Source organism: Herpailurus yagouaroundi, unplaced genomic scaffold, assembly GCF_014898765.1.
Source record: "Herpailurus yagouaroundi ecotype Mexico unplaced genomic scaffold, PumYag 253, whole genome shotgun sequence".
Classification (NCBI taxonomy): Eukaryota; Metazoa; Chordata; class Mammalia; order Carnivora; family Felidae; genus Herpailurus; species Herpailurus yagouaroundi.
In genome coordinates, this window is record NW_024412470.1 from 9,380,164 (window position 1) to 9,393,569 (window position 13,406).

The following is a 13,406-nucleotide window of genomic DNA, read 5'->3' on the forward strand; positions in this document are numbered from 1 at the left end:
CCCCCAAGGACAGGTCCTAGGACTGGCAGTCCTCTTTAGACTGACACAGGAGTGCCTCTTGTTTTCCAGCGAAGCAACCCCCTGCAACAGTAAAAAATCCCACTTAATATCCTGTTCTACAACCCGTAGTTCAACTGGCCTTCTGCCGCAGCTCTCCAAACTCTGATGACAAAAGTCAACTTCGAGTTCAGTTTGCCTAATTCTGTGGTCACAGCTGAAAATCTCAAGGAGCTATGAAGTACACAAGACGGGTAGAAGCCCGAGAAAAGTCAGCAGGGTGTGCAACAATGCAGAACGAAACAATTCGCGACTCTCGCCACAAAATGTGCCCAATCTGACCAAGGCAAAAGCCAAAACCAAAACCGGGTGCCTTCTCTGGGAGCGTGATTCCCAAGAGGCAGGAAGGAGTGTAGTGGGCAGGGGGGGGAGGGGAGGGTATGGCAAACCAGGAGGAAAAAGAGAGGGGGGGCGGGGAAGGAGAGAGACTGTGAGTACAGCAAGACACTCTCTGCTTTCATTCTTGGTTCCCATGGACACAACCCAGAGGAGCGCTGTGGGCCCCGCTCTGGGAGGGCTGGAAGCTGGCAGGCTTCCTCAACTCACAGAGCTATTTAGAGCCCTGGGATTGGTGCCCGTGTCCGGGGAGTTAGCATGCCTGTGCAGGGGAGGTGGCATTGGAGAGAGCTTAAAGCGTATTCAAACATTCTCCCCCCGCCCCGCCCGGCCTCTCCCGCCTCGCTCCTCAACACCAAACTCCTAAATTTTCTGAAGGAAAACAAGTGCATTAACCCAGTCTCAGCCTGACGCCACAAAAGATACAAGCAGCATTCTCCCGGTGAGCAACCTGGCTTTGTAGGTAAGTGCCACTCACCTGTCCTTTGTTTAAAGTTCAGTCTACACTGTGCTCGCTTCGGCAGCACATATACTAAAGTTCAGTCTACACTTAGACTATAAAGCGAGCTGTCTTAACGCGTCCTTCCTGGGCCCTGGCCTTATCCTCCCTTTCAACACCAAGCTTTCTCCTGCATTATTACCACCAAAGCTCCATTGATAGCGATGCCTTTATATCCTGGGCACATATTGTGCTCTTAGCGCTGAATATGTTATTGCAAAGGACTCCAAGACCAGGAAGGTGTGTCCGGCCTGCGTGTGCGATAGAGTTCCCCAGAGGACGAAGCCAGCTTGGGCTTGGGGATCGGGGGACAAGAAGGGCAGAGACCACGGGGCTCTGAAAAGACGGGTGAGGGCGTCCCACCCAAGCTGTCTCACCAGTGCCGCCCAGACTGCTGGTCTGGGATGCCTGCACCGTTTTGTGACCAGTAGGTCCCGACCCTTCCATATTCGAAATGTTGATTGTTGAGATTTGGTGTGGATCCTTGGATTCCACAGCCACAAGTCTGAAAGCCCCCTTGGGAGTAGACACTGTGACTCAGTCACCACCACCCTCAGCACTTAGCATAGCACCTAGCACCTGGTAGGCTAACAGGCTGCGTGGACCCATGCATGTGTAATGAATGAACACAAGGGGCCCCAGAATGTCTCCGCCTAAGTCCCAGATCCTCTCTAGACCCCTGAGCAGGCTTTTTGGGGAGGCTTCAAGGAATAGAAGGATCTCTTTTATTGGGTGCATCATGCCTTAGAGATGTAAAGTGTTTCTATTTTTTTCCCAAAGAGTTATTCGTATGCTTGATCTTCACGGCAGTGTGACTGGGGCCCTGGGGGACCCTATCATCTATCGCTATCTTATTGACAAGGACACTGAGCCTCAGAGCAATGATTTTGCCCTCAATCTGGGAATCCATTAGGATAGGGCAAAATTTCCCAATGGTGTGACTTCATCAAACGCTGAAAACTGATTGAAAGCCAGGGGTCTGGGTCCCCGTCTTGCTCTATCGGGTGAATCGCGGGGCCTGGGGAGAATCTTGTTTTACTGCCCCTAGATCGGGAAGAGGATGGAGAGGCACATGGTCGGGGGGCCTCTGTGTAAGCACTTCGATTTGGAGAGGAAGAACGCCAGGCAGGCCGACGCCAGGCTCAGCCAAAGACTGCAGAGACTGGAGCGGGTCTGCCTCTACCACATGAAGCTGCTGACCCGCGAGCAGAGACAGCTCCAGAAAGAACTGCAGAGGCTGCAGGAAGGTGAGGCCTCCGGCTCTGGGGAAAGGCAGGGCGGCGAGCCATCGGGCTGAGGCCAGAGTGACACCGTCACCTCCTAGGAGGGCTCTCTCAGAGGCCTGAATCCCAAGGAAGCAAGACCCTGACCCGACCTGGATTTCAGGCTGCCCTCCCTTCCACAGCCCTCCTTCCTCACGTACACAGCTCGCTGGAGAGGCTCACACAACAAGCCTTTTTGAGCTAATACCTCTCAGGCTTCCAGTCACTTCTGTGTTTCAGATGAGCTCTGCCTCGCTTAAGTGCTTCATTTCCTTCTTTCTTATGTCTCCTTCCGCTGTCCTTTCACTACATCTGGGTGGATTTGGTTTCACCTCTTTTTTTTTTTTTTTTTACACCTGGGCAACAACCATGGATTGAGCAACTGTTAATGCGCAAGCCGCCTTAGGAAAGGGAAGTGAAAACAGCCAAAAAAAAGACCCCCGGGCTTAGCGACCACAGAGCAGTTATCCTCGAACTGATGGCCACCCTCCCACAGGGCTGAGGACAGAGCATTCCGCCATTTTCAACACTCTCCAATGTTGGAGACACGGAGGGCCTCCTTGCCTTCTGGGCAAAAGGAACTTCTCAACCACCCTTCTTGGGCTTTAACGTGTGTTCCCACTAGAGCCTCCAGATCTGGCTTCGATTAGAAAATTTCAAATAAGCCATCGTCGTGTATCGGTACTGTGTTTTCTTTGACTCCATGAGCCAAGGGGCAAATATTTCTGTCATTTTCCCAAAGAGGCCTCTTTACCTATAAGCTGTGTGCTCCCATTCTTGATAACATTGCTCTTCCAAAACACCCCCAGTCTCCACAGAATAACCCTTTCCAAATATATACGTCACTTAGAAGGCTATCTGGTTCCCAGAGACTATAGCGTTAAGTAGTGATAACAAAAATAATGTAACTAACTTCAAAAACTAGTTTCTGGTTCGTAGCTACTGGTCATCCCAGAACGAAGGACTACACAGTGGTGTCCAGAATCTCGGACTTTCCAAAGCTGTCTACACCATTCAGTAAAAATTGAGAAGGAGAACTCCCTTCTCAATGATCCCATTAAAACATGGTGGCTTGGGGCATCTGGGTGGCTCAGTCAGTTAAGCGTCTGACTCTTGATTTTGGCTCAGGTCACGATCTCACAGTTTGTGAGTTTGGGCCCCCCCTTGGGCTCTGTGCTGACAGCACAGAGCCTGCTTGGGATTCTGTCTCCCTCTTTCTGCCCCTCCCCCTCTTGTTCTTTCTCTCTCTCTCTAAATAAAAATAAACTTAAAAAAAAAAAACATGGTGGCTAAGAACATAGACTCTGGACCCAGACTGTCAGGGTTGAAACACTGACTCTGTCACTTACTAGCAGTGAGGCCTTGGGTGGCTTGCTGGACCTGTCTGTGCCTCAGTTTCCTCACATGTAAAATGGGAAAGATGTTCCCTACCTCGTGAAGTTATCTGAGGATTCAGCAAGCACTTGGAACAGCACCTAAACACACAATCAGTGTCATATAAGTGTTTTCTCCTAGGCCTTAATCAATCAGTCAATAAAAGATGATTACAGGATTAAACCTTGCTACTGCTTTGTTGAAAATTGCCACCGTTGTGTAGTTTATAGAAATCGCATCCATCCTTGAAATAATTAGGTTGTGATATTACTTCAAAATTCAGCATGCATGGGGGAGGGGAAGGAAAAAAAAAGTTAGAGAGGGAGGGAGCCAAACCATAAGAGACTCTTAAAAAAAAACTGAGAATAAACTGAAGGTTGATGGGGGGGAGGGAGGGGAAAGGGGGTGATGGGCATTGAGGAGGGCACCTGTGGGGATGAGCACTGGGAGTTGTATGGAAACCAATTTGACAATAAATTTCATTAAAAAAAAAAAAAAATTCAGCACGGAAAGGATCCACCCCAGCTCAGCAAAACTACGGCCCTTCTCACTGAAGGCAGGTGCCGGAACTCAGAAGCTCTGAAAATGCTGCAGCGTGTTCCAGAGGAAAACCTGGCATCGTGAATCAATGTAAACGTGTTTAGGTCTACACAGCTAATATGTGGACATAGGAGTGAAGAGCAATGTCCAAACAGCTGGTCTGGGGATTATTTCTAACCCAGGTTGGGTCTGAAAGATGACTCAGAGCAAGTAGCTGAACTTCTCTGCTTTCCATTTCCCTGTCTTAAATGGTTACAACAAACTAGACTAAGAGCTCACACGCTGGCAAAGAATCTTCGAAGCCATCTGGCTGAATCCCACTTCCATTCTCAGAAAGGACACTGAAGGCCATATACCTATTTTCAGGGAGGGGGCGCTGGTCATGCAAAAGGCCAGGCCCCGAGGTAGGTGGCTGTGCTGGCTGAGTAGAGAGTTTGCCCCAGCGGCAGGGGGTGTGGGGAAAATCTGGACCAGGAGGCAGAAAACTGACTCAGGGGCCTCCAACTCTACGTCCTTCAGAAAGTTATATCCTCTCTAACCCTCAGACTTTTAGATGGTAAAGTTAAGGGAAAGGGGAAGAAATAATATATATTAAGTCTCAGTATTTATCAGGCACTGTACTAGGCGGTGTTTTCCCATGATTCACTCACCAAAATTGTTACTGAGATTCAACTATATGCCAGGTGATGGACTGTCTAAAGTGCATATTCCCAGCCCTCATCTGTAGAGATTTGGATCGGCAGGTTGGGAATCAGGCTCAAAAATCTACATTCGCAACTGAGGTGGTACTAAGGCAGATTATTCTGGGACAGGTATTTCGTGGACCGGACTTTACAAAGCACTGTGACAGCTACTCCCATAGATGAAGGAATGTAAATGTGAAAAAAACAAAACAAAACAAAAAACCATGGTCTGTGCCCCCTTCGATGGTCACATTTGATTTGGAAGGTAGCGGAGCTTGTGAAAAAATTATGATACGAGATACTAATTACTAAATTAGAGTTATTTGCATAGTAGGGCACGAGTATAAGACGATTCCTGTGTCTGTCAAAGGAACTGAGGTGAGATCTCCCCCAAAGAGGCAGAGTGTAAGCAGAATCTCAGAGGAGGGGAAGAATGAAGGGGTGGGGGGGGGTGTGGTTTGTCACGAGCACATGTGGAGTGAGGCTGCTCCTGCGAGAAGGAAGAGCACATACAAACGCGTGTGCATGAGTGCACAAGGCTTGCTACAAACAGCCCGGTACTGAGGAGGCTAAGGGGCGAGGAGAAGATGAGGGAGGCGCTGTGTAGACGCAAAGCGGTGTAGACAGTGTCTCTGATCATGAAGAGGGTGATGGGTCTTCCAAAAGAGTTTAGATTTCACCCTATCGCGAGTGGGGAGAGGACACATTCCCTCTGGCTGCAATGTTTAGGAGAATTCCAAAGCCCAGGCCTAAACTAGGGAATCGGCCAAGTGAGGAAAAGAAGTATTTTGCGATATCCAGAAAGTGGAATTGTCAGAGCTTTGTGATTAATTATGCGTCCAGGAGGAACTAAAACCAGAGTCAAGAGTCTATTGCCTGGCACAGGGCAGGCATCCAAACAGCCTCGTGAGTTGGATAGCTGGATGCGTACAGGTGGCATGCCTCCACAGGAGAACCCTGGAGAAAGATCAAGTTTTGGAGAAAAGATACATTCATTTCTGAGCCTGTTGGCCCAACAGGGCTAAACTGCAGACGAATGGCCTGGGCGGGAGAAGTAGCTTAAAATCTCCTGGCTTATAGGAAATAGATGCAGTTCTTACATGGTTCAGACCTACACACATACAGGCAGGCACGCACACACTCAAGCAGGTGACGGAGGAAGAAGGGCTCACAAAAGACTGTCTCTTGTCTCGACTACCTTCTAAGGCAATGATCGGATGAAACAGTGTTAGGAGATGAATGTGAATTCTAGTCCCCTCATCTGGACATGTTCCCTCTGCCCGGTGCCTGCTAACCCCGGTGCAGGTTCAGGGAACCCACTCCCATTAAAGCAAACCAGTGCAAGACTTTCAACCCCAAGTGAGCGACTCATGAGGTGTCTTGAAAACTAACTGGGTCCTCCACAGCGACCATGACTCCAAGATGCCGAAACATTTACTCCAAGAGTGAAAAACCCACTTAATCATAGCCAGCAGTTGCCGCTCGTGGTTTGGGCGAGAAGGAGGTCACATAATTGAGGTGAACGAAACAATAGGGCGCCATCTCTGGGTATCGCTCACACCTAGTTATTTTGCCTTGAAAACACCAGGCTTGCCAAATACAACATTCAAAAGCAAACCCTCCACGGGCCTCACAGCCGGTTTAAACCTCTGATCTCAGTGTTTCTAAATCCTTATTAACATGTTGTAGCTGGGGAATAGCTGTAAGGTTTTCTGTCTTCATCCATCATGGCAGATCAGCCTTATGTGTATGTGGGTCAGAGGGTATTCACCTGCTCCTTCTTTGCCCAGAGACCAGCATCCTTTCCCTTCTTCTCTTACTAGATTAGTTTTTAGGGCTTCCATAAGAGAGAACCACTAACTGGGTGACTTATTTATTGTCACATGGTTCTGGAGGCTACAAGTCCAAGATCAAGGTGTCCGGAAGGTTGATTCCTTCTGAGGCTGTGTGGGAAGGACTTCTTCTAGGCCTCTCTCCTTACAGTGTCGATGGCTGTCTTTCCCCTACATCTCTTCACACTGTCTTCCCTCTGTCTGTGTCTGTGTCCAAATTTCCCCCTTCTTATAAGGCTACCAGTCCTATGGATTAGGGTGCCCCCTAATGACCTCATCTTAACTTGACTATCTCTGCAAAGGCCCTATTTCCAAATAAGATCACATACTGAGGTGCTGTGGGGATTAGGACTTCAACATGTGACATTTGGGGAAGACACAATCAACCCATAACACTTATGCATTAACTCAAAGCAGACATTGTCAAGAAAAAGCTCTCCTCTGATTTGCGGAATGGAATTCAGAAGAGACCAGAAGACGTCCTTGTGTCCTCACCACCAAGAGGGAAGAAGCATGGAGGTCCACACACTAATAACGTTAGGTAAGAAAATGCTTGCTAAACTCATGGCGATGTCATTGAATCCCTCTTCCCAACTGACCTCCCAAAGTGATCCTCTCCCTGAGAAAATGCTGCCTTTTCTCCTTAAGCAACAAGACACTTCCCCATTCTGTGACCACCCCCTTCTCGGCCACTTCATTACCTCAGCCGATACCAACTGAAGGGGACCATGGTCTGACAACTGGAAAACTCAAAATATAGGCCGTCTTGTTGTTTTTCACAGACCTTTCTTCTTTTTACCTCCTTCCCCAGAGTGCTGGCCACCAACATGACCCAACAAATGTACAGAACTAAGTCCCAGATGCCTCTTTTCCATCACGCTGGCTTCAAAGACGCCACGAAAAGCAAAGAGCAGTCGCTATCTCAAAATTACAGAGCTTCTCACTTCACAGCCGAGAAGCCACAAGCCCAAGAAAAAGATTTTATGAGCCCACCAAAAGGCAAAGACTCCAACAAGGGCATCTCTATTCTGTGTCAACATCAAGACGTCTCCATCAACACCCTAGACCAAGGCCCTGGTTCCAGCCCAGTTTGTGAAAGTGGAACAGCACACATGGATGAGACCAGACCAAAGGATGCCAGCCTAAAGCCAGACCCCAATGCTGCGAAACAAAGTCCCTTGAATCCCATGGAATGTGCAAGAAACTTGAAAGGCGAGTCCATAACACCTACCTTCTTAGAGCTGTTTGCTAAGGTCAGAAATGCCCACTACCTCCGGCACAGGGTCCCCCCGGAGTCTGAGAGATTGCTTAGCATTGGGGAGATATTCGGGCACAAGGAATCCTTACAGCCCAGAACAGGACAGGAGTGTAAGAACAGGGTGAGCATCTAATTTCCTTCCTCTCTAACCACCTAGTGTAACCTCACAATAACTTGCTAAAAAGATGTATTCCTCAAGTAATTGTATATATACATACACATATATAGGTACACACACACACACACACACACACATACATATATGTCAATTTTATTTTAAACCCTCAGGTTTTTCTTTTTTTTCCTTTTACAGGGATATAATCTCTCACTGAATGAGCAATACAAGTATACAAAAAAGGAGGGGAGAGATGAATCTTCTGACAACACTTTAAGGGATGCGCATATGTTGCGGATGTCATCAAAAATATGAATCTACATCGACGACTAGACTTTTTTCGAAAGGAAAAATATGAAGGGTCCTGCTTATGTTGGCCACCCTTTTCTTATAGGAAGTTCTTATGGTGCCACCTTCTGGCACAATGACATAGCTCTTCTCTTCCAGTTCACCTCTAACATCCATGCGGGGAGAGGGACTCAGTTGGAAACAGTTACCATCACGCGGTCTATAATTAAAACCTGCTCTCTCCTGCCACAGCCCTGGGCTCATCGAAAGTCCTTGCCTCACCTCTTTCCTTTCCACGTGGCTCCATTTTAGCTTTCTCATTCTCGTTTCCACGTGCTCATATCACACTTTCTGGATCCTAATAACAGAATAATACACAATTTACAATATTTCCTCTAACATCTGACGTTTCTCTCAAGAAGCAAAGCAACAGAGGAAGGCGGGCCGGGGCGACAAAACCGATTCGTGGATACTGAATGTATTCACACTGGCCCATGACCAAGCTAGCAGGTACAGGGTCACATAGTTTACAGAACCCCTCTGCAAAGTGCCCCCAGCCCTTTCTTTTACGTCCGTCCTTCGTTCTTCCTCCTTGTCTTCTGCTTAAACCCCATCTGTCTCCATTACAATCACCCTCCAAGGGTGAATTTCCAAAAATGATTTACCCTACTTCTACGTGAGCCTTTTCTCTGGCTCAGCCACTGGAGGACGGGCCATCACCAAGGCAGCCGGGAGCGTGGCCCCAGCCTGAGCCTCTGCTCCACATGCCATCAAATCCTCCACTCCAAGGACACCTCCGTCTTGTGAGCTCGAGAAATAAATATTCTGCACATGCCTCCTCATAACTGTGCTTGTGTCTTCATAGACCTGACGGGCCCGGATCTGTCTGTGCTTCTAACGCCAGTATTTTGGACACGCTACTTTGAATGACATGTGATGCATTGCCACAAAATTGTGCATTTCCAGGGTGGCTTAGTCGGTTAAGCGTCCCACTTCGGCTCAGGTCATGATCTCACGATTTGTGAGTTCCAGCCCCACATCGGGCTCTGTGCTGACAGCTCAGAGCCTGGAGCCCGCTTCGGATTCTGTGTCTCCCTCTCTCTCTCTGACCCTCCCCTGCTTGTACTCTGTCTCTCTCTCTCTCTCTCTCAAAAATAAATAAAAAACATTTTTTTAAAAAAAGAAGGAGGAGGAGGAAGAGAAGGAGAAGGAAGAGCAGTTGAAATCCCTGGGCTTCACAGGGCATATCAAGCTCCAGGATGGCTTGTACCCAGTCATCCTGAAGTCACTCATTCATACCCTGGTCTCAGCTGGGGATACACGTGCTCCCCAAAAGACATTCGGCAGTGTCCAGAGACAATTCTAGTTGTCACAACCCAGGCAAGGGGTTTAAGAAACCCCAACCTATATACCGTTGCATTAAATCTTTGCAAAACCCTCTGAAGGGTAGGAAATCCGTGAGACGACCGCTTCTGTTTTACAGAAAAGAAAATCGAGCCTCATGATAAGCCAAGCGACTCTCTCCGTTCCAGAGTGTGACTGAGGCACAAAGGTCAGGACGCTGCTTTCCTGTCCTAACTTCTCTCTCAGAAAGGGGGTGGCGGGGGGAGGGTCGTGGCACAGTTGTCCAATGGCTTGTGTCCTCATTTTCACTTTGAAATACTTTCTCCCTATAAATAAAAATCTTAAACAATCAAATTAGAAAGAAAGGGTGAAAAGGAAAACTGAGTACTTCAATTTTGAGGGAATATGACACTTTTTACTACATCCATTCATGTATTTAGAGATCTATTGAGGAGCCCCCCCGCCCATGAGGAAAAGGGGGCTTTCACCTTGATACCTGAACCCATCCAATGGGCAGGGGAATCCATGCTTCACCTGTAGGCAGAGGCACCTGGAAACTCTGAGGTGGTTGCTCAGCCTCTTGCCCAGGGTCCCGAAGTTCTGGAGGCTGTTGAGAGGGACCCCAAAGGTTCCCACAACCCGCAGTGACTAGGTAAGTTGCTACCAGTAACTCTGGAGCAGCAGCCCCCCTGAGGGTGAAAGCCCCAGAGGCAAGGCGAAGGGAGGAGAACTTGGAGGGCGTCGCCCCCACACCAAGAACCCCAGGAGAGCAGAGGCTCAGTCCAACCAAACAGACGTCAACGGTCCCACATCACCAGCAACAGCCACCAGCATAGCAAGAACTGCTGAAAAACAAAGGAAAGCCAGGACACCTGGGTGGCTCAGTCGGTTGAGCACCTGACTCTTGATTTCGGTTCAGGTCATGATCCCGGGGTCGTTGGATCGAGCCCTGCCTCAGGCTCCACGCTGAGCATGGAGCTTGCTTGAGATTCTCCCTCTCCCCCACTCATGAGCTCTCTCTCTCTCTATAAAATACATTTTTTAAAAAATTAAAAAACAAAGGGAAGCCAGGGATGTGTGAGCCAAGTCCTTCCCTCGCCCGACCCGACCCGACCCCAGCCCTGTGCAGGCGTTGGGACACTGAGGGCAGAAGGAGGGAGACAGAGGAGGTCCAACCTCACACTTGTGCTGAGCCCAAGCTGCACTGGGGTGGGGAAGAAAGACTTTAAACCGGAAGAGGACCCAAAGTGATAATATCTAATGTGGTCGAAGAATGTCTACCAGAGATGAAACTTGTAAAACAGCAGTGACCGGAAGTTGTCAGATCAGACTGAGGTCGGATTAAGCCAAGCTGGTAGCAGTTACCAGGAGAAGAGCCCCCCCACCCCACCCCACCCCACCCCATCCCGTGGTTACACATCATCGAGCTGGGATTTCTCAGTCCACTCTACATGGAACAGCATCGTGCTGAGAAACATTCAGCAAGGAACACACGTGCTTATTACACAACCTCATCTCAGATGGGGCTGGGGATGTGGCTCACCTGAGACTTATAGGAGAAAATTTCCTTAATTAGATGTTGTATGAACTAGGCACCAGTCCTCCCATAGTCCTGCCCCTGCTGTGAACGTGCTCTGGGTCCCAACAGCTGCATCACTTAGAAACTGTGGATGAGGGGCGCCTGGGTGGCGCAGTCGGTTAAGCGTCCGACTTCAGCCAGGTCACGATCTCGCGGTCCGTGAGTTCGAGCCCCACGTCGGGCTCTGGGCTGATGGCTCAGAGCCTGGAGCCTGTTTCCGATTCTGTGTCTCCCTCTCTCTCTGCCCCTCGCCTGTTCATGCTCTGTCTCTCTCTGTCCCAAAAATAAATAAACGTTGAAAAAAAAAAATTAAAAAAAAAAAAAAAAAGAAACTGTGGATGAGATGTAATGTAATCAGTTCAATTACTTTGAATTGCTCAAGTTTAATTCCCTTCGAGTTGCACCACGAAGCTGGGCCAGGAACAAGCCTTCCCAGGAAAAGGAAAACACGTGCAACTATACATATAAAGACTCCAAACACACTTAACACACGTTGCTTGGAATCAAACCCAATGTTAGCATGGGGCTTCTCAACTCAAAACTACTTGTAATAAAATATTATTCCAAAAGTGTGTGACAAAGAGAAAATGTAGGCAAGCTATCGATAAACATGTCTAATTCTGCAATTCACTGCTGGGAATTTTTTTTCATGTTTATTTAGTTTTGAGAGAGAGAGGAGGTGGAGGGGCAGAGAGCAAGGAGGACAGAGGATCCGAAGAGAGCTCTGTGCTGACAGCAGCGAGCCCGATGTGGGGCTCGAACTCACGAACCGTGAGGTCATGACCTGAGCCAAAGTTGGAAACTCAACCGGATGGGCCACCCAGGCGCCCTACTACTCGGAAATTTTGAACACTCTTGCTGAGGACTATTTGTGCATGTTGAGGCAAAAGAAATGAGACAACAGACAATATGTTCAAAAGCAAAGGATAAAAGCTAAGACTGCAGGAGGAGGTCTGACAGTGCGGGAGAAGCCACCGGAAGTGGGAAGTAGGCTCCTACATGGCCATCATTGGGGCCTCAGCCTGTTCCCCACTTCCGGCTAAGCCCTAGCAAATAGGATGGTATGAGCAGAACAATGAGCGATTCCAACAGTTGTCTTAACATCATTACATAAAACGTTAGGTAGAATGTTGTAGAATATGTGCAAGCATTCATATTTGAAAGATAATTTCCCTAAAGACTTTTCCTTCATTTTCTTAGGGGGTACGCACTCACACAAACACTCACACACAACACTCTTCTAACCTGGCCGTGAAAGCCAGGTGCCCCATGGTCTCGGGGCACCTGGGCTGGTTCACTACAAATGCTCCCACTAACAACATGGCAGCTCTCGGCATGTGGGTGGGAGGTGGTGGTGTTTCAGGGGGCTTCATCCTCAGTTTCAGATATGAGATGTGAACAGTCGACCTAATACGCGTTTCACATTCTAGCAAATTTGGTAAAAATTTTCAGCAGTGTCTTCATCCAGGTCCATCTGGAAGCGAAAGCAAAAATAGATATAATTTGGTCTTAAAATTAAAGGAAAACGAGATTAATAGAATTTGGATTAAAATGGGTGGTATTTAACATGTATAGGAAGGGTGGAAAGCTATAAATTGGAAAGAGACCAGCGAGTTGGGCTCCTCTAGGAATTACTGGCAGACTGAAGACATGTGATCTCATGGTCCCAACCCTGTCCCTTACCAGGTCAGCTGGGACCCTCAGGAGCAGCAAAGCTGACAGATCTGAGCTTTGCTGCCCATAACGCCCTTGTTTTGGGGCAGAAGCTAACTACTGGTGCCATGACCCAAGAAGAGACAAGCCCCTATATTAAAAACACAACAGGGACCTCAATTCTGAACTCAAGACTCATTCATAATTATCTGAGCAACTAAAAGTATAAACTTTTTTCCTATTACAACTGATTCTCAACAGACATTCCTTCAGTATAGAAAATAAGCAATAATCGTTGGGGTACCTGGGTGGCTCAGTTGGTTCCGTGTCTGACTCTTGATTTTGGCTCAGGTCATGATCTCACTCTTGGATCTCATGGTTTGTGAGTTTGAGCCCCATGTCGGGCTCTGGGCTGACAGGGAGGGACTTGCTTGAGATTCTCTCTCTCCCCCTCTCTCTGCCCCTCCCCCACTCATCCCCCCCTCCTCAAAACAAATAAATAAACATTAAAAAACAGAGAACAAGCAATAATTGTTCAGCCATATCTACTATACTTTTGCCTTAGAGGCAGCCCAGCAGAGGCTGT

General features: G+C 48.2%; 1 protein-coding gene and 1 long non-coding RNA gene across 7 annotated transcripts in view; one reads left to right on the forward strand and one right to left on the reverse strand.

The window, feature by feature from the left end:
• Positions 1 to 13,406, reverse strand: part of LOC121020841 (uncharacterized) — a 38,691-nt gene that overhangs the window by 12,965 nt on the left and 12,320 nt on the right. For 3 of the 5 annotated variants that reach the window (XR_005786319.1, XR_005786316.1, XR_005786317.1), the window contains exons 2-5: positions 12,413 to 12,641; positions 11,132 to 11,252; positions 8,527 to 8,602; positions 3,352 to 3,629 (exon numbers count right to left, since the gene is read on the reverse strand). This is a non-coding gene — a long non-coding RNA (uncharacterized LOC121020841). Of the gene's footprint in view, positions 1 to 3,351; positions 3,630 to 8,526; positions 8,603 to 11,131; positions 11,253 to 12,412; positions 12,642 to 13,406 lie in introns of those variants that run through there. The other 2 variants (XR_005786318.1, XR_005786320.1) reach the window with 2 other exon arrangements.
• Positions 429 to 9,089, forward strand: CCDC190 (coiled-coil domain containing 190). 2 transcript variants are annotated; one of them, XM_040460888.1, is made up of 5 exons: positions 429 to 856; positions 1,941 to 2,139; positions 7,001 to 7,124; positions 7,395 to 7,962; positions 8,155 to 9,089. In XM_040460888.1, the coding sequence occupies exons 2-5, from the start codon at positions 1,953 to 1,955 to the stop codon at positions 8,269 to 8,271; spliced, it is 996 nt and encodes a 331-aa protein (XP_040316822.1). In that variant the 5' UTR covers positions 429 to 856; positions 1,941 to 1,952; the 3' UTR covers positions 8,272 to 9,089. The 2 variants fall into 2 exon arrangements, with proteins under 2 accessions (XP_040316822.1, XP_040316823.1); XM_040460889.1 differs by lacking the exon at positions 429 to 856 and having other exon boundaries at positions 1,783 to 2,139.

Coding starts and splice junctions, on each gene's coding strand:
- CCDC190 (XM_040460888.1), top strand. CDS start 1,953: ATGGAGAGGCACATGGTCGGGGGGCCTCTGTGTAAGCACTTCGATTTG. Junction 2,140..7,000: donor ACTGCAGAGGCTGCAGGAAG/GTGAGGCCTCCG, acceptor AACTCAAAGCAG/ACATTGTCAAGAAAAAGCTC. Junction 7,125..7,394: donor CCACACACTAATAACGTTAG/GTAAGAAAATGC, acceptor CTCCTTCCCCAG/AGTGCTGGCCACCAACATGA.